The 19,566-nt window shown below is 44.6% G+C and overlaps 1 protein-coding gene across 2 annotated transcripts in view; it reads right to left on the bottom strand.

The window, feature by feature from the left end:
• FARP2 (FERM, ARH/RhoGEF and pleckstrin domain protein 2) overlaps nucleotides 1–17,170 on the bottom strand; it is an 82,139-nt gene extending 64,969 nt beyond the window's left edge. For both annotated transcript variants that reach the window (XM_059822493.1, XM_059822494.1), the window contains exon 1: nucleotides 16,967–17,170. In XM_059822493.1, the coding sequence (XP_059678476.1) occupies nucleotides 16,967–17,170 (204 nt within the window). The remainder of the gene's footprint in view (nucleotides 1–16,966) is intronic.
• Nucleotides 17,171–19,566: the final 2,396 nt, after the last annotated feature.

Genomic DNA, 19,566 nt, shown 5'->3' with positions numbered 1-19,566 from the left:
TAAATGATGACAGTGAAATAAGGAATGATACAGGTAATGGCAAACCACAACTTCAGTAAATAACATTCTTGCTCTTCTGTCTACAAGCACGTTTCTCAGGCATGTCGCAGACCGCTTGCCACAGGACCCACGGGCTCCCGGAGAAACGCATTTTGAAAATTAAATCTTCAACTTCCAAATGAAATGCATTTCTTGCTTTGTGCTTGTGAATAGATCTTAAAATAGTAACAGAAGAAAACATCCTTAAATATGGTAGGACTTTTTTTAAGGTACAGATACACACGCGTTTATTATTATTGTATGCCTTACCGTTCACAGGCACCATGGATTTGAGAAACGAATGCTTTTTAGCCAGCGGTAGTTCTGGGGATGCTGCGATACCCTGACCGACCTCATATACTTCCACCTGCAGAAGACGGGACACGCCAGCCTGCCTTTTCACGGATAGATCTATTAACCTCTAGAAGCCATTGAGCAGGAGATACCCTGTGACTCCAAGCCTCCCGTTTCTCATTTGTGAAATAAGCAGTAATTCTGGTGCCAACCACCTTCTGTTAGAATCAATAAACTCGGATTAACTTGTGAAAGACGTCTGGTAACAGTTAGACAAGTTTTACAGTCCAACTGTGTGCTGTGCTGTTTACGGAAACTGTGTTCTGTCCATAGCTAGTTATACACAGGCATTAAAATTATCCCGATCGGATCGTAATACGCAGGTCTCTCCCCTGCACGGCGGTCAAACTGAGTTACGTCTCTGTGGCTCCATCAAGCTCTGTGCCTGATGGCTTCATTTCTCCCCAAAAGGGCGTCCGTGTGGCATACATACCGCTGGCACCTCCCTCCTTCCGCTGCCCAGACAGCGCTCCCTTCCAGAGAAACGGGAGATGAAGAAATCAAGACGGTCGGAGCTGGGAGCACTTTGCAACTGATGGAATTATAAAGGTGCCAACCAACTGTTAAGAGCGTAAAATTATTTTGACTGGGCTATCAACTGTAATTTTGGGTGTCGTTTACAATAACAAGTTAAGAAAAACCTCATTCTACGCTGAAGATAATTTCACAGTACTTCCTTTAAAGTACAAAGCAACAACGCCACATTTTAAAAGAACCGTATTAATTTCATTTTATTTTGTTTTTAACTAAAAATGGGTTACAAAAGCTTGAGACAAAACACAATCTTTCATTATTATGTCTCAAATGCTGTGGGAAAACTACTCTTAAAGCTATTTAGTTCCTCAAATCGTTTCTTACATTTATAACCATCCTTTCCAAAGAGCTTCTTGAACATTTTGAAGTTGACAAAAATGAAAGTTATAGAGCGGGTAGCTCCATGTTGTTCTTTACTCTGCATAAAAGCAGCACAAAGCAAAATCTTTTAAGTAATTACTTAATTACTGTAACTTTGACGTCAGGGCAAGAAGCTGCACAAATGCATTTCAGAAAGGTCCCATTTTCAATACAGATTCACAACATGGCATACTTTCCATTCCAAACTTCTCAATTACTCTTTATATGCTGCCAAGACGACTACTGATATTACTGAATTACTGAATTATTCCACATAAAAAAGAAAGAAAAAAAAAAAACCAGGGTAAAAAAAAAATTAAATAGGCAGCTAACAAAAGCTTTTCCCCAGTGACCCAGCTCTAACTGTACTACAGTTGACAGATTTAACTGGAGTTACATCCAGATGACGGCCGCTCACAAGTGGTGTTCCCCAGAGCTCAGTATTGGGGCCAGTTCTATTTAATATCTTTATCGATGATCTGGATGAGGGGATTGAGTGCTCCCTCAGCAAGTTTGCAGATGACACCAAGTTGGGCGGGAGTGTTGATCTGCTCGAGGGTCAGAAGGCTCTGCAGAGGGATCTGGACAGGCTGGATCGATGGGCCGAGGCCAATTGTATGAGGTTCAACAAGGCCAAGTGCCGGGTTCTACACTTGGGTCACAACAACCCCATGAACCGCTACAGACTTGGGGACGAGTGGCTGGAAAGCTGCCCTGCGGAAAAGGACCTGGGGGTGTTGGTCGACAGCCGGCTGAAGATGAGCCAGCAGTGTGCCCAGGTGGCCAAGAAGGCCAATGGCATCCTGGCCTGTATCAGAAATGGTGTGGCCATCAGGAGCAGGGAGGTGATCGTCCCCCTGTACTCGGCGCTGGTGAGGCCGCACCTCGAATGCTGTGTTCAGTTTTGGGCCCCTCACTCCAAGAAGGCCATTGAGGTGCTGGAGCGTGTCCAGAGAAGGGCGACGGAGCTGGTGAGGGGTCTGGAGCACAAGTCTGATGAGGAGCGGCTGAGGGAGCTGGGGTTGTTCAGTCTGGAGAAGAGGAGGCTGAGGGGAGACCTTATCGCTCTCTACAACTACCTGAAAGGGGGTTGTGGTGAGGTGGGTGTTGGTCTCTTCTCCCAAGTGACAACCAACAGGACAAGAGGGAATGGCCTCAAGTTGCACCAGGGGAGGTTTAGGCTGGATATTAAGAAAAACTTCTTCACCGAAAGGGTTGTCAAGCATTGGAACAGGCTGCCCAGGGAAGTGGTTGAGTCACCATCCCTGGAGGTATGTAAAAGCCGGGTGGATGAGGTGCTTGGGGACATGGTTTAGTGGTGGACTTGGCATTGTTAGGTTTACGGTTGGACTTGATGGTCTTAAAGGTCTTTTCCAACCTAAACCACTCTGTGATTCTACAGGCTATTTTACCAAGACATCACCAGAAGACTCTTCAGTAGAACAGATTCTTTCCAATCGATTTGTGTATTCAGATCCAGCTTGAAAAGATCTCTCGGAGCTGGGCGTGCAGAGTACCCTGGCAGGCGGCGATGCCGCGGAGGGCCGGGCGCTGGCAAAGCACCTGCCCGGCAATCCCGGGCCCGCGGGCAGGAGGAGTTAACGCCTTCAGACCAGGCAGGAATAGAAATGAGCGGGAACAAACATTTTAAGCTGAAGTTTCTTGACTGAAGGAGGGACCTGTGTTTTTTACTCAGTCAGAAAAGCAAACATATTCAATGTTAGCAGTTTCTAGGCCAGAGGAGTAAAATGTAAATAATAAAAAAAAGTCGGAACGACAGTTATTTTAGTTTTATCATCCCAACTGTTATTTCCTATTTTCTCAAATATCACTACCTACATGGCAGATCCTCCCTCTGCCATAATGCTTTAGCTTAGGAGGAGAGAAAAACAAACTAGGAACGCACAGCCTATGATTTTCAGTAGACCATAGTTCAGTATTATCGAAACCAGTTCTTCCTCAGTAACTCCCAAACATGTCTTCCAGAACATCTTAACTTTCTGCTTCTACGTATTTTAACTTAAAGAACAAAAAACCCCACTATTTTCATAATGAGTAGTATTCTCCTATTCCAAAATGGACAAACTGCCCTTGCTCAAACTTTCCAAAAATGAAATCCACTTTTGGCAGCAGTTAAGCTGGAAGGGGGAAAAATAAAATTAAAAAAAAAAAATAAAAAATCAGTCCAAAAGCCGAGAGTCTGGAAAAAACGGAGAGTTATAAAGCAGAGGTATAGAATGGAAACTCTTGCCCAGCCAGAGCCTGAGAAGCCCCTGGCCCCCGACTTCAAAAACCACCAGCTGACCTTGGATTTTGCGTTACAGAAATCTGTAACTGTCGGGAGACCAAACCCTCCAGTAAACAGTGCGTCTGCAGGAGAGGAAGAAGTTTATATTTGACATTATCACTGCCAAGGGGCCAACACGGAGCGCCCCGCCAGCGGCCAAAGAGAAGCGCAGGCATGAAAAGTAAACTGAACCAAGTTAAATAAAGACCCCTTCACCGTTCACGGATTTTGGGGTGGTTTTTTCTTTTTGGTGCACTTTAGCGGTCTTCCTAATGAAAAAGCTATTTTTCATCTTTTGGCAAATTAAAAAAAAAAATTACAATCGGCAACTAAACATAGTAGTTACACTAAACTTGTTATTTCCTTTCTTAACCAGAACTATACAAACATTTTGGTGAGTTTATAGCTCTGTTTATCTACAGCCCTTTTGTAATCTGTTAGATCTCTGTCCAAATGCAGTGTGATACATGAAAAACGCCTTCAAAACTCCCTGTTAATAACTATCACTAATGCCACGTATAAACAAAAACTGCATTTGTGAATACAGGGTGTAGGCTTCAACCACATTTATTAGAAAGAAGGAAATAATATAAGATGGCAAGGAATATCATTCATTAACTTTTCGTTTTCACGGCTAAAACAAGACGACCTTATGGCTCCGTATCTAGTTTTTAATCGGTAGACTGGAAAAGTAAAAAATGACTGCCTCCTTTTTCAGTACTTTATTAGTTTCTTCAATTTTGATTGGCACGAGTAACTCAAAAGAAAACGGTCCCTGTCTCCCCACAAAAATGGGTACCTGGTAACAAGAGATGTACCAAACTCTGGTTCCACGTGCTCAGCCAAATACTGCTTAAACACCATTTCATTTTGATTATCTGAACATTTAACAATAACTTTCAGCTCCAATCATTTCAATTTTTCTTTCAATACTTTGTGAAGAAAATTCTATTTTAAATCCATGTATTTGTTTTATTCACTCTTATATACTGACAGGTCCCAACTATGGGTTATTTTACTACCACCAAAAAGGGTTTGCGGTGCATTTAACAACCCACGGAGCGTGGGACGCACAGCCTGCGATGTCAAGGGATTTACCTCTCACGTACAAGGTCCTGCCCGCTGCTTCACACCCCTGCGGTCCCCACCTGCCACTGACCGAAGACAATAACCCTGATTTTCTTCCAGAATTGGGCCAAGAGTTACAGGAGTCAACCCAGCACTGGCGTAAGGTTTGTGAAACTTCTTCCAGTTTTCTACCCAAGTCACTGCTATGAACTTTTTTGGTTTTTAAAAGACTTTTTTTTCCCCACCCAAGGGAGCACGGTCCAGCTGCCAGCGCGCCGGAGGTCTCCCATTTGCAGCGGCAGCCTTTCGACGCGGTGCTGGGAGAACCCCGGCTCCTCCCGGCTCACCCCGAGGAAGCCGAACCCGTCACCAGACTTCGTTTCCCACGCCCGCAGCCTGCCCCGTCACCGTGCCGGCAGGGCAGCCCCCGGACGCTGGGAAGCACCGCCGTCAGAGCAACACGAACATCCACAACCACCCCGAGCCGCAGCTGCGCGGCGCTTCTTATTTCACGGTCACAGACGGAACTTTGGGAATACACCGCCACCCTGAAAACGATTTCGTAACTTCTTCACAAATTCAGACAGCGTACGTTTTCACCTTGAAAATGTACTTTTTTTTAAATATTGTGGGTCACGGTGTTTCTACATGGCATTGAAATCCAATTTACTCAAATATGGAAGCTGCAAAACCAAATACACATTTCTGAGCTATTTTAAGTAGTGGGCATAATTTTTTGCTTTAAAAAAAATTCTAAGACTCCCCCCCAAGATTTTTTTGTCCTAAGATTTCAGTGGTTGGTTTTGTTGTGGTTTGTGTTGTGTTGTTTTTTTTTAGAACAGAATCCACAGCCAGACAAATTATTCTAGAAATGTAAGCCTCTGGCTCATTTAATTAAGGTTAGCTTTAAAACCTGTGCTCATTTAAAGGTTCAAGCAGCGTTAAAGCACTTCATTGCCAAACGAACCAGCTCTACCCAACAAACATGCTTTTCCAGAGCGGCTAGACTAGCTGGATGCCTGAAAGTAGGGAAACAGTAATTTGTTGACATGGGAAAAGATCCCCAAGAGGGAGGGAATTATGTGAACGAGATTGGGAAACGCACAGCATGTAGAGACAAAAAATGGTCCCAAGTTCCAAAAATGCTCTCGTGCTGAAGTACCTGGCTCACTTGAAATAAAACACACCGTGCTCAGAGAAAAACAAAACGGCAGCGTGGTTAAGCATTCAACCAACACGTGGTCCCCAAGCACCACGTACAAACAGCACAGGGAAGATCCACGTAAAAATTATTGGGCGCCAAGCAGAAATTCTCAGTCGCTTTCATTACCTGGAGCGAAAAATTACAAACATGCACCTCAATCCCTCTGCTCCATACACTGCTGTAGACTACCTGGGGAAGAGGTAAGTCACCCAAATTAAAACCCCCAACCACATCACTGGAAAGAGTTTCGCAGGACACTGCTGACAATTTGGCACCAGAGTTGATGCTTGCTAATAATTAAACATTCAGATGACAGCAGAGACAGTATCACGGAAATCAGCTGCTTTGGGCTGGCTGATCCCACGCAGAGGAGAAAATCACGGCAGTCGAAATGCCGGAAAATTGCGCTAACGGTGATGCTGGGACGGTTTTTACAACACGTACTATTTCAAATAATCTGCAAAGGGCCAGAGCAACGCCGTACCGACAGCCTTCCCCAAACACTGAGCGCGCACTTGAAAGGGCTCAGCCTCGTCAGCATGCTGCATTAAATATCTGCACTATTTCAAGCCTTTATACAACTTGGTGGCTGAAATAACCACGGACAGATACAAGTGCCTACTTATAAAAACGGCCTGCTGTCAAAATGGACAGTACGTCATTAACAGCCATTCTCAAAAAAAGCCTTTTTCCACTTCAAGAAATTAAGGTTCACAACAGAACGTCTAAGCACCTACTGTGTTCATACAAGCTGTAAAACAGTATAATAAAGCTACAAAACTAGAAGTCAGGAGACTGATCATCTCAATTTTTCCTCCCCCAAACTTTGCTACGAGACCCTCCACACTTGTGCAAACCGCTGCACCTTCCCACACCCGCTCCCTCTACCGTGCCCGGCCGCTTCACGCATTTAGACTGTAGGTACTCTAGGAACTTGCACAGCATCGTTTCATACACGTGTATATGTATCTAAATAAAACTCTACCGTTTTAAGTCGTTTTAAACACAGATGTTACTTTACTTCCCTTTTGTTCAACTTTGGGGTTGTTGAGTCTGGAGAAGAGGAGGCTCAGGGGAGACCTCATGGCTCTCTACAACTACCTGAAAGGGGGTTGCAGAGAGGTGGGTGTTGGTCTCTTCTCCCAAGTGAAGAGTGGTAGGACAAGAGGGAATGGCCTCAAGTTGCCCCAGGGGAGGTTCAGGCTGGATATTAGGAAAGATTTCTTTACTGAGGGAGTGGTGAGACACTGGAATAAGCTGCCCAGGGAGGTGGTGGAGTCACCATCGCTGGAGGTGTTCAAGGAATGTGTGGATGTGGCACTGCGGGACATGGTTTAGTGGGCATGGTGGGGTTGGGTTGGTGGTTGGACTTGATGATCTTACAGGTCTTTTCCAACCTTAATGAGTCTGTGATTCTGTGATAAAAGAGGATTTGCTATGCTTTCTCCGTTAATTATGCTTTTGCCTCAAAACCGTCATCATGCTCACGTCAACCAGATTTGATCCGGGCTTTCCCCACAAGGTGTTACGGTACTCCAGGTTGGCACATCGCTTGAGGAAGCCCGCCCAAAGGGAAAAGTTTGAAACATTAAGGAAATAAGACGATCGTCAAAGATCTGTTACACAAATTAGGTATCTTTACAGAAAAGGCCAAAACTCTCTTTCACTTTGTGCAAAACTGAAATTGTACCAGCTGTCCTAACATGACTCCGCGCTGTACTTTGAGCAGAGCTTCGATACCATGGCGATAGGTTAATAAATACCTACAGGCCAGATTAGATAAGGCCGAAGCTTTGTTAACTTCCCGCTTCCCAGCAGGAGCCTTTCCTACACCTCCGGCTTCAGGCTAGCTGCCCGAGAAGAGGGCTGAGGGACACGATGATGCTCGTCCTTCATGACTGCAGTTGAAGTACGTGTTGGACAGGTCTAGCACAGAGTCTCTATAAAGTCCTTGTTCTTTTTTGAAATTAATATGGGTATTTTACCACTCCCGTTTTGTGCTCAGGCTCCACCAAGTGCTGTGCCCAAGCCTTCTGCCAGGGGCGGCCGGAGGAGAAGAGCAGCAGCTTGGGTAGCAGAGACGTCAAACACGTTAGCCCGGATCTCGCTGCTGGGAAAGCGAGCCTGCAACTCAGCTCCCATCATTTCTCTTGCCTGAGCAGTGAGGAGGCATTAACAGTTAAAATACTTCATGTCCCGTTCCTCTGCCGTGAGGCAGGGGAGAAACGACTTCGTAAGTGATGTTTTCAAACCCGCTTTCACCATCACGAGAGCGCTCCAAAATACACGCAGCTGCGCAAAACCCAAGCACGGTGCTACAAACGTGTCAAAAAGGCATCGCAAATTTACTACAAGCGTAAAGAGATTACTAAAGAGCAATACAGTCCAATTTAGAGAGCCCGATTTTTGTTTCCCCTCCGCATTTCGTACCTGTGGGGTTTGACCACGCAGCTCAGGTCAGGGCAGCAGCGCGTGCAGAAGCTGTTCAGAGACTTCCAGGAGTGTCCCTGAACTCACGATATAGACTACTTGGCAGCTCAATACTCTCTTTTTTCCCCCCTTTTCTTTTCAAATTCTTATTTTTATTAATAAGTGACTGCTGTCAGAGAGAGGAGTCTTCTCCCCCTCCAACAGAGTCTTAAAAAGTAAATCTTTGACACTAGGTATCGTCACCACAGCACAGGGGTTTTTTTTAAATATTCAATTTATATGGTCTCCCTCTTACACAAGCAGGCAACGTTGCCCTCGCCAGCACTGTGTTTTGTTGCAAGGAGAAACAGATGACACACAGGTATGCTTTTGCAACCCTGTTTATTTAAATGCACGTTCACAAGGCTTTGCTTCTCTGAACACAGCCGGGTACCAGGAGACGCCGTCCTTGCTCAGCATCAAGTCCCTTTTTTCGGTAGGCACTAACCCAAAATTTCTCAGAACTGCTTCTTAGCGTACTGCATTTCTGTGGCTGTCTTTAGCTGACTGCGGGTTGTTTCTTGGGGTTTGGTTTTTTTCCCTTTTCAGGCTCTATATATTCTACGGAATTATCTGCCTGTGGAAGCGACTTTGAATGTCACCCACACCCAGATGAGGCTTCCAGAGAACAACTTTTTTTTTTGAATACAGCATTTCTTACCGTTATTTTGATAGAATGGTGTAACACTGATTTCAGCCGATTTTCACTAGATAATGAAAAAAGAAATGAACACCTGCATTCTGCAGAAGCGTTTAAGAAACTAACAGTATATCCTTTCTTTATTAGTGAGGACGACACATTACTGGAATTAGTAAGGAAGCTAACAGGTAACAGCTCTTTCTTTACAAGGTTGTGTATCAGTTACTTCAGAAGGCACCTGAAAGGAATTAAATACAAGAATTGCACTACTGCACGTATGCCAAGACCATTAAGTTATGCATTGGTTTCCTTTATCAGATCTCATCCAGACGGAACAATTACACGCAGAAAGTTCTCAGTATGCTTTAATAAATTAAAGAGAGCTTAAAAAGACTTGAGCTTTACACCAACTCAATGATAAGTAAGTCAACACGGCTCTCACACTGTTCCTCGCTCTTCTGAACCCACACAAGAGAAGTTTTTCACCTATGCACTTCATGTGGTGAAGCATACTCACTGTAGTGCATCACAGCCATACAAGCAGTTATGAATTCAATCTATTACATTCCTATTTCAAGGACTGTAGTAACACTTGCTCACCATTTTGCTAAACGGTTTCTGTGTTTTAAGTTACAATATGCAGTGCAACTCAATTTTCTTTTTACGTAATGGGACACCTAATGTCAAGAGAACTGTAAAGTAGTAAATTGGTTTTATAATACAATAAAAGTTCACATCTTCCCTTAAAAAAACCAACCAAAAACCACCCCCTTAAATGTCTGTCAATAAAATGGCTGCGGTTTTACCTTTCCCCACCCAATACCACATTCCTACATAGCATCAAAAAAGTCAAGCTCCCAAACGCAAAATAACAGGTTTAAAAAAAATATATAGTAAAATCAAACAGTACACAAATTGCAAAGCTTCAATTACTTTCTTTTTAAACCCTATAACAACTTCAAATTTTAAATAGTGAATTACTAACTTTCTCTTCTGAGGTCAGACAAAAATAAGTCCTAAGGCAGCTTATTTGCCATATTTAGGAGAGTCAAAGCAGAGCAATGACAAACATCTGGCTATGATTCTTTCTGGAATTTTGACTATTTCTTCCCGGCCAGGGAAGAAAAACACTGAGCTGACTAACACAGCATCTCGATTCCTTCAGCACAGCGCTTAATAGGATTCAGAAGCAGCCTGTCCTCCCACTTCCCACATATTTAAGCTGTTAATACTTTTACAGCACAGAAGGGAAAAAAGCCTTTATGAAAGGAAGGTCTAAGCAGGCGAAGGGAGCGCAAGGGAGAGGCAGGAGGGCAGCTCGGGTCGGAGGCCGGCTCTGCCGGAGAGCCGGAGGCAGGCTGCCCCGTCCTGCCGGAGAAGCCGCGGTGCCGGAACGCTGGCCACGCGTTCAGGGTTCACCATGGCCCGCGGTAAGGACGGCCTCTTGGAAAAATCATTTCAGAGTAAATGTTTTTCCGCGCCCACGACACGCACTCCATTTATAACGAACTCGTATTTCTTACTTAAAACTGCTCACGAACAGCATTTTACGCTGCATAATCTCTGCTTCAGCCCCAACGAAGTTCTTAGGGGTACTAACGCTACCGTAAGAAGTTATGATAAGCAGCATTTTTCCGTACGCACGAGCTGAAAAGACTCTCTCCAAACTGCAGGAAGTCACGAGGCACGTACAAGCTGTCAGATTGCTTCCTCCGCCGCCCCAAAAACCTCCGGCGGTCCCAGCCCAGCTCCTGATTTCAGGGCCTTTGACTGCAGTGAGTCACGGCCGTGGGCTCCAAGGGCTGGTCGGAAGCAACGAGCATGTGAAGAGGTGCTGTTTTCATGCCACCTTTTCAATTACGGATGCCTGCAAACTACACAGAAACCGGAATAACTAAATACAGTTATTCTATTCTATTCTAAATGGACGGATAGAAAGTAATTTTGCACTTTTAATAATGCAATTTGTAAATTTAAATAAATCAAGGAAGAGTCATAGAGGTGGCTAGCAAAGACAGTATCACTATCGGAGAGTAATCACCAAGCAGCTGTTTTCAACTTAGTATAGGATAAGCCACTTAAATTTTGTAGTAATATAATATCAAGTTTCACAGGGTACATCAGTAAACTCCAGATTAGAGATGAGCAGTGAGAGGACAATCCCGAGTAAGAAAATACAGGGGGAAAAAAGTGTCACCTTCTTTGACTAGCCTGTTCTCATCAACGGCAGCGGAGTCGAGCGTTTCCCTCCCAGGCAGCGTCGGAAGGAGAGGGACGCATCGCACAGCGCTGCAGGGATGCGAACACGCCCCGCCTTTCACGTGCGTGGTAAGAAAATGAGAAAAGATACAACCACCTTCAAGAAATTGAGTCAGGTACAAGGAAACAACAGGGCTGGTAGAAATAGAGAAAATAGGAAAAATCCCGACAAAATGAAAAAGCATTTTCCTAAGGCCCCACTTCACGCTCCGAGGCACAAGAACACTTGCGCTAGCCTGAGCCACAGAGAAAGCTCTAAACGATACTTAACTTCAGAGCACGGTAAGACTGCAGGACAAAACTGAAATCCCAACACAAGTTAGTTGAAATCTAAGGCAAATTCAAACCAACATAAAGCTAACTCATATTATTAACATATGCATAACACCAAGACTTGTGTTTTATTGAGAAGCAAGTTACTTCATTATATTTTATAAAAAAGAAATAGACTTGTGTGCTCAAAGCAACCCAACAAATAGCACGAAAGAAAAAAATTCTAGTTTCAGTTTTCCATCGAGTAGAGCTGGCAGGCAGACCCACCTGGTTTTGCTGAGCGCTAAGAACTGTGCTATGATTTTTACAATGGCTATTACAATTCTACAAAATTCATTCTCCAGTAGGTGAAAACACAGAAAAATTCAACTATAACCTAACGCGTAAGTATTTCTCAGTCCCAAATTTTATTTTACGTTCAAGCAGAAGGAGAAGAGGAAGTACACGCAATTCAAGAGGTGCCAAGTCCTCCCCAAACAGAGTTTGGTAAACTTGAAACATAATAATCTAAACTTTGTTTTCCAAGTTCGACCACCTTCTTGTTGACTAAACCTGTTATTTCACCTACTGGTATTTTAGCACCGCACCAGACTCCCACCTACCATCAGTACCACTCTCCTTCCAACTATGCCATGCGAAAAGACCCCTCGTTTCCTCTAAGCCAGGCACACACACTGTACTACTCCATGTCTTCGACAGCCCGTAGGTCTATCGCTGTGATACGTTCCTCTTCCAACGCTACAACAATTCAACGCAAAAGCTTTCGGCAAGTATAAATCACAACTTCCTATACCCTAAATTCCTATAGCCTAAGTTGTCCTCTGTTGCAGCACATTTTATTGTCTTCCATAACCAGCACCAGACAAGTATAATTTCACCAAGTGGTCATTTTGGCAAATTAAACCCAGCCCGGGCTCTTCTACTTAAGAGTCTGCCATGTTCCTATGCTGATCAAAAGCCTCCAAGTTTAATCTCTTAAGAAAATTGGGAAAGCTGGCAGAATTTCTGCTGTAAAACCCCAATTACTTTGAAGTGTGCCCACAGTCTGAATTAAATTGAATTTTCCAATCATTCATCTAGTCGTCTGCAAAACCACCCATTTGGACAGACTTAGCTCGGAGGGAAGAGGACAGGTAGCCCATGATACAGCACATGCAAGACTTGAACTGACTAAACAAGCTGGCTGTAAAAAGGGGAAAAACCCCACAACTCATTAAAATAATTAATATTCCAGCCTAGCTTTGGGTGGATGTGTTTCATTCTCTTTTCTGTTTTGGGAGGGAAAGGAGAAACTCTAAATACGCAATTTTCAGTCCTTTAAACTCTAGAAAACATTTGAGCATTTCTCCATCCCCTAACATTCAAAAGATTCCCTGGAGAGGAGCTCTGCCCCAGCGTGATTTAAAGAATAGCTCCCTCTTCCTGATTAACAAAAATCATAGTTAGAAAGAAAACCTTACAGTATAGATGGTGAGAGCAGACAGAGACAGTGGATTTTAGACAAAAGGCAGCGGATTGGAGCTATACTGAACTTTTAACGTGCCGTTCCGGATACAATAACATGAAGGAAAGACCACCCTTTCCTTTTTTGTTCTCGTCCCATCTGTTATGCCACTTCATCAGTCTCTTTCTTGCTCTTTGCCGAGTTAAAAAACCCAAGCGATGGGGAAGAGCTACCAAACGGGAGTATCCACCAACATCTGCCAGGAGATAAGCAAACTTTTTAAATACATCTTAGAGAAAGGAGGGGAGAACAAGGAAAAGCTGCATGGATTAAATTGTTATTGCGGCTACTCTGTTTATCCCGTAGAGTTAAAATTGCTGATGGGGCTCGTTTTAGGCAGCTTCACAAGCGAGGCAGTAAACAGAGCTCCTGCGTCAGCGTCCCTGCGTGCTGCAAAGACGAGGCCCCCCCTCCAGACGCTGACCACTGTGCCTAGTCAGTCCCTTCCATCCACACACCACCGTTCTCCGTAAAAAAATTATTTGCCATAGTTCTTAAAGACAGAAGGGAAAACGATTTGAAGAGGGGAAAAAAACGCCGCCTTTTGCCATAAGCCTTATCTCCATTAGAAGGCAGTGCCAACAGCACCCACGAGAAAGGACTCGGTGTCCCACTACACTGAAAAAGCAATGCTGACCGGAATGAACAAACACAAACCCCGTGAAGCAGGTAATGAAGACAACACCCCGCCTCATTTCCACACCCAGTGGAAAAAAAAAAAAATCGCAAAAGCAAAGAGGAACGGGCAAGCAGCACTGCAATCAGAGCCTCAATCCCTCTGGGACAGCTGCTTAAACATTAATTTCTCTCATTGCTTTTTAAAAACCTATCTGTGCTAGCCCACACCACCCATTCAGCAAACATGCCTGACTTTTCCTCATTCTTGCACTCAATCCCCAAGTGAAAAATTTCAATTTTCCATCACGAACAGCAGTTCCTGCTATGCCACCAGCCCACCAAACAAATTAGGAGGCAGAGGGTTACAATTTAACACCTCCTCCCTGTTCGCTATCATTTGCTACCTCATTTAGACAAAAATGAAAGGAGATGTAGGCAGTCTATTAGTAGGATTCTAATGCGACCGTTGCTGATTACGGACCGTTTTGTGCTCAACGCTCCACACACAAACAACGGATGACCCCTTCTCCTCGCTGCTTACAACATCAGGCAAAAGTTTCTAAGTTGCTCAGTTCCTACTGACCTCGTAAAGAATAGTATAATAGTAACTATGGCCTCAGCACGCTAGTTGCCCAAATTCAGGTGTTTCTGTGGACGTCATAACCAGAGAGAGCTTTCTAGGTGAAAAGAGAAAACCAAGATAGTTCCTAGTTGTGGGAAACCTCTCGTCTTGATGGGAAAAAAAAAAACAACAACAAAGGTACTGAATTGTGGCCCAGGTAGGGGACAGAGCCAAGTACCTTCGTGCAGGAGACTACAGCTAGGGCCCTGAAGGAAACTGAAAGCAGAGATAAGCAACCTACAGTTGAAGCTACAAAGAAGGGGAGCCAGCGGAGCGATGCAAAAAATGGTCAGGCAGCAGCAGCCACCAGGAACGACGACTGAGCGGGTTGACTCTTACTGCAACATGCGAAACGGGTACGTCCGCAGCAAGGCTGGAGAGGCTAAAGCCAACGAGGAGGTGATCACAAAAACAGAGGTGTGAAATGAGGTGGTCCTGATGGGGTGAGTTTTAGCCGTTCAGTTAAACAGTACCATCCTGGAGATCGTACGGCACGGCTGCAGGAGATGGCCCGCTAAAGGAAATGAAGGGACCTGAGGTGAATAGAAACTATGTTATCGGTCAGACAGGCGAGACTCCAGTATTGACTCACAGTGGTCAAAAAAACAGCAAATGAGGAATTTATGTTTTTCACATGTGAAGCTTGATGTTGACAGATAAATATCAAAACAAAGTTTCATCAGGCAAAGGCTGATTGAGACAGTCAAGAGTTGAGACATTGTAAAGAACTGAGCCACAGCTGAATCTGTGCTCGGTGGAAAGACTAGTAGCAACGAAGTGTTACTTCATTAGTAGGTTAGGTGTTCAAGGAACACGTGGAGGAGGCATTGTGGGACATGGTTTAGTGGGCATGGTGGTGTTAGTTGATGGTTGGACTTGATGATCTTACACGTCTTTTCCAACCTTAGTGATTCTGTGAAGTGCTGTAGGATAAGACAAGGGGTTAAGGATGGAGCTGAACTGGACCTGCAATGGAAGCCAGAGAACAATGAAGATAACTGGAAGGATATATACTCAAGACTGTTCCAGCAGGCGAAGGAGAACCAGGTCAAGACAGTTTCAAAAAACAAAGTATTATGAAAGTAGTGAACCGTACCAAGCACAGACGAGAACCGAGGGGAACCAAGTGAGGATGCTCTGAGGTTCGAGAACAGCAGAGAAGCTGGCGCTGAGCTCCAGGACGGGACCGCAGGGCCACCGAGCATCAGTGAGTCTGAAGCTGCGAAAGGACTCTGAGGTCGTCCGAGAGGTGAGCACGGTCAAAGGATTTCCCTTCAGCAGTAGGTCAAAGACAATAAAGCAGGCTTTGACCGTGTCAGGAAGAGCCAGACACGAGTTATAAAGTAAGATGAAGAGGGTAAGGTTACTAAGGGAAGTGGAAGATTTGCATGAGAAGAGCAGACAGAGTTGGTACAAATATGACGAGGAAGAGAAGGAAAGCATCTATGCCAATATACAGTGGATTTCTAGTCATCGACTTCATGTAATAAAGAAGGAACTAGGAGTTATAAATTCTTTCTTTATTTTAACAGCTTATGGTAGACTTGCACTGATTTTTAAAATTACAGGGTTGGAAGGGTTGTTTGTTTTTCTTTTTATTTTATTTTTCAGAATCAAAACACAAAAGCACTAATGTCTATCAACGTGGGGAGGGGTGGAAATCACACTTCAAAAGAGCCAAAGTCAGCAAATTTTTTTTTTTTAAATATTCTATAATAATTTTTAAAAAAAAAAGAGAAAAAGAGGTTTTTGTGTTCTCTGCAGTAAATGAGGGATGGATGGGTCTGTTGTGTCCTCAGATGGGAGGATACAGGCACAGCCTCAAACTTAACAAAAAAAAAAAAATCAGATTTCATGTGTGAGAGTTGAATAGCTGGACAGCGATCCGTAGAAGGCATCCCCAAAAGCCACTATTTCTTTAGAGCTCAACAGACATCTTTTTCACTCTATTTGGAAAAACCTCTTGAAGTCTATGCAACAAACTAAGGCTACGAGTGCTAATTGTAAAGTCAATTTGATACTAATGTAGAATATCCGATAGCTGAGTATCGTCACTCGAACAGAGCTGTTTTCTAACAACAGATCTTCAGGCAAGCTAAAATTAAAGTCTGAGGTTAATGCTGAGAATGAAACAAGAATTTTCCACACAGCCACCTCAATTTGAGCGCAGTCTGTATTTCTTAAGGCAGATTTCCCCAACTGCTAAGAAAGCGTACTTTTAAATACAAATTTTCAGAAACATTGCTACCCCACCGGCGCCTCCCTCCCAAAGTGTGACAACAAGCAAAAACTTTCAAATAGGAGCAAGTTTACTTGAAGAGGATACAAACCATTAAAATAATAATTAAAATAATAAAAAGTAATAACTAAAAAAAAAGCCCTTCTGCTCTTCCAACTGCCAAATCGACAAAGCTGCATCTGGCTCAGGAAGCAAGAACAGTTTGGCAGAAGATAGTTGGTGTTCCCCCAAAGCAAATAACAGTTAAAGCTTCTTGTTACAGTATGTGCTTGTATTTAAAGCCTGTTAAAAAGACAAAACATCTGCAATACTTAAAAAGATTTTAAAAAACAAGATGTGCTACTCATGTAACTACTTGTAAGTAGGTAAAATCCTTACAGGAATCTTTATTCAGATAATGCCTCAAAACATCCCAGCTCTGTACAGTAGCCCATCCTGTGAGCTTTACGTTATCGGAGGCTAAGTGCACTTGAAATCAGGTTTAAACCTCTCTTACCTCAATGTCAAGTACTTCCACCGTGTTGTCCAACATCTTTATTTTGATCGGCAGGTCCCGCTCGTGCGTTTTGGCAGGCGATGATGCCATTGCAGTAGAGAGGTTCTGTCCCGGCTCCAAGGTACTCACTCCCGTGGTCTTCTGGACACCCAAACGAGAGCCGGGAGTCTGCAGGACTCTGTATGTTCCTTCTATCTCTCCCATCTTTCAACAGTGAGCAGAGTCTAAAGAAACCTGGAAGAAAATAGAGGATTACAGCCTGAAAGACAGTTTTTTACTGACATCCCGTATGAAAATACTACCCACTGAAGCACAATCACACACAAAGTCCTTATTTAATGCTCTTCATCCCGCTATCAAAACCAATAATAAAGTTGATGAAACTCCGGCCAAAAATCCAGCTGCTGGGAAGAAAAATAAGTGGCAAAAAAAAAAAAGCTATTCTAAAACACGGTTAGGAAATAGGATACTCAAATCAGTGCCCTCCGCCCTCCTTACACACTGTCATTTTAATTTCCGGTTAATTTTTCTGCCGATTTAGCTCCCTAAACCACGTCACCACAAGCAGCATGCATGCTGCTGACAGCACAAGAAAAGCCACCTCGAGCAGGCAGCGGAGGGTAAGGCAGGACTCTGCCTCTCACCGGCACCTAGCCGTCCCATTGACTTTGCTACACCGTTGGACCGCGCCCCGAGATAACAGAAACTTTCTTCATCCCCCAAAATGATGACTCATGCAAAACCGCAACTACTCCAACCCGTGCCGGCAGCTCAGAGCCTTCGTAACGCCGATTTCCGCCGCAGAAAACAGTTCTTCACCTTATTAGCAAACCTGCGCTGTACCGAGATTAAGTCAGTGGGCAAAAATCTCAATTACAGAAGTCTGCACTAGATTGAGTAGGCTGACTCCTACGTCACGATCCTTACTTTCATGGTTTGGTGGCAGTTGTTGCAGAGCAAATGTTTAATTTGACATGGGGAAAAAAAACCTGCATGCCTCTCCCCAGCTCTCCCGCGCCACGGGAGCGGCGGCAGTATTCGCAGGGGGATCGCAGCGGGGTCTCCGTGAACGCGAGGCACGCGTGTTCAGGACGCAACGCGCCCCCCAAAGCCGCTGCCCCACGCTCACTGCTGGCGTGAAGTATTTGGTAACGACACGCAAGGCGCTCAGCAGAAACGCACGCGGAAACCGACGGGCTCCTCGGTGCTTTTGGTTGCATTTCCCAAATACCAGGCTATGTCCGAACAATCAAAAGTATGTGGATACTGACGCTGGGGCGGCCTTCACATGGCCACCACACTACAAAAAATTCAACGGAGTGTTAGATTATTGTTTCGTAATAAACGTGTTTTGTCTAAAAAGGAGAGAGGCAGATCACGAAAACATTCCTTTGCCCCTCTACGCTTTGAGTAGGTAGGCAGCTCGCTCTGTGGAGCTAAATGGAGCCAGCCTTACACGTCGTTAAAAATTAGCGGGAGGTTTTAGCTTTTAATCCTTGCACAAAGAGAGATGGGTCACACATCTTCCTGGCTTGCAGACCAGTGGGTTTCAACATTTCAGGTTGGTTTTTTTTTTTTTCTTTTTATACTTGCAGAACCCCTGTAGGGATGAACTTATCACAGGAAAGGAGATGCCTCCTGCTCAACTACGCCTGCCACAAGGCTTGTTTGGCTTCGCAGTCCCTCAGAGCCCTTACGAGTGCTGCAGAGCCCTGCGTGAGCAGCACAGCTCGAGACCACCGCAGAGACGCCTCCAGCCTCCCGGCTGATGGCACACGCCATGAGAAAGCGCGAGAAGGATGCTCTCAACCTTAAAAGCGTGCGTACGCAGCCCAGCGGCCCACCTACCAGTTTTAGGGGACAAATTAGCAGAAAGTTTCTCTCGCAGACCGAGACCACACAAAAGTACATATCCTTTCACCGAACCTCCCAGTTCATGTGGCTACACAGCCAAGGAGAAAAACTTTTAGGTGGCAAATTTTAAACCACCACAGCAGCCAAAATCAGCAGAGACAGTTGCCCAGGTTACACCTCCACCTGCTAAACTGAAGAGAAACCATAGCTCGGTATCATCTATATCCCCTTGATGCTGCATCCCTTATAACTTAACCATATGGTAAGATTTTCTTACTGCCATTCAGAAGCTTACAAGCAACTGAAGTTGCCCAGAATCAGTTATACTCCTCACGAGGCTATTTATTTGACAACAGCTCTTAAAATTCATGCTCCGTGAACACATTCATCCCGTTCTGAATAAAGAGCTACTGGAAGGGACAGACACTGCAGTTACTCAAAAGGAAAAAAGACGCGAGCGGTGACAGCCGAGGCAGCGCACGGAGCGGCCCCGCGGCAGAGAGGCTTCGGCAGCCTCCCCTCCAGCCGAAGCCAACAGGTTCCTGAAGGCAAGGCAGGCAGGCCACCCAACTCCGGACTAAACAAGGAGCTCCTGAGGACTTCTACTAGCTTTGGTCACCAGCTAGGAGAGACCAAAGTCACGTCAAACAGAAACTGCAGATGTCAAAGTTCTTCCTCACAGGTGTTAACAGGAAAAGTGAACTCAACGGGGCTTGGCCTCACATCTCGCTGATGACACATTCCTA

Source organism: Gavia stellata, chromosome 11 (assembly GCF_030936135.1).
Source record: "Gavia stellata isolate bGavSte3 chromosome 11, bGavSte3.hap2, whole genome shotgun sequence".
NCBI classification, from domain to species: domain Eukaryota; kingdom Metazoa; phylum Chordata; class Aves; order Gaviiformes; family Gaviidae; genus Gavia; species Gavia stellata.
Note: the sequence above shows the minus strand (reverse complement) of the source record. Positions and strands in the feature narration are given on the sequence as shown.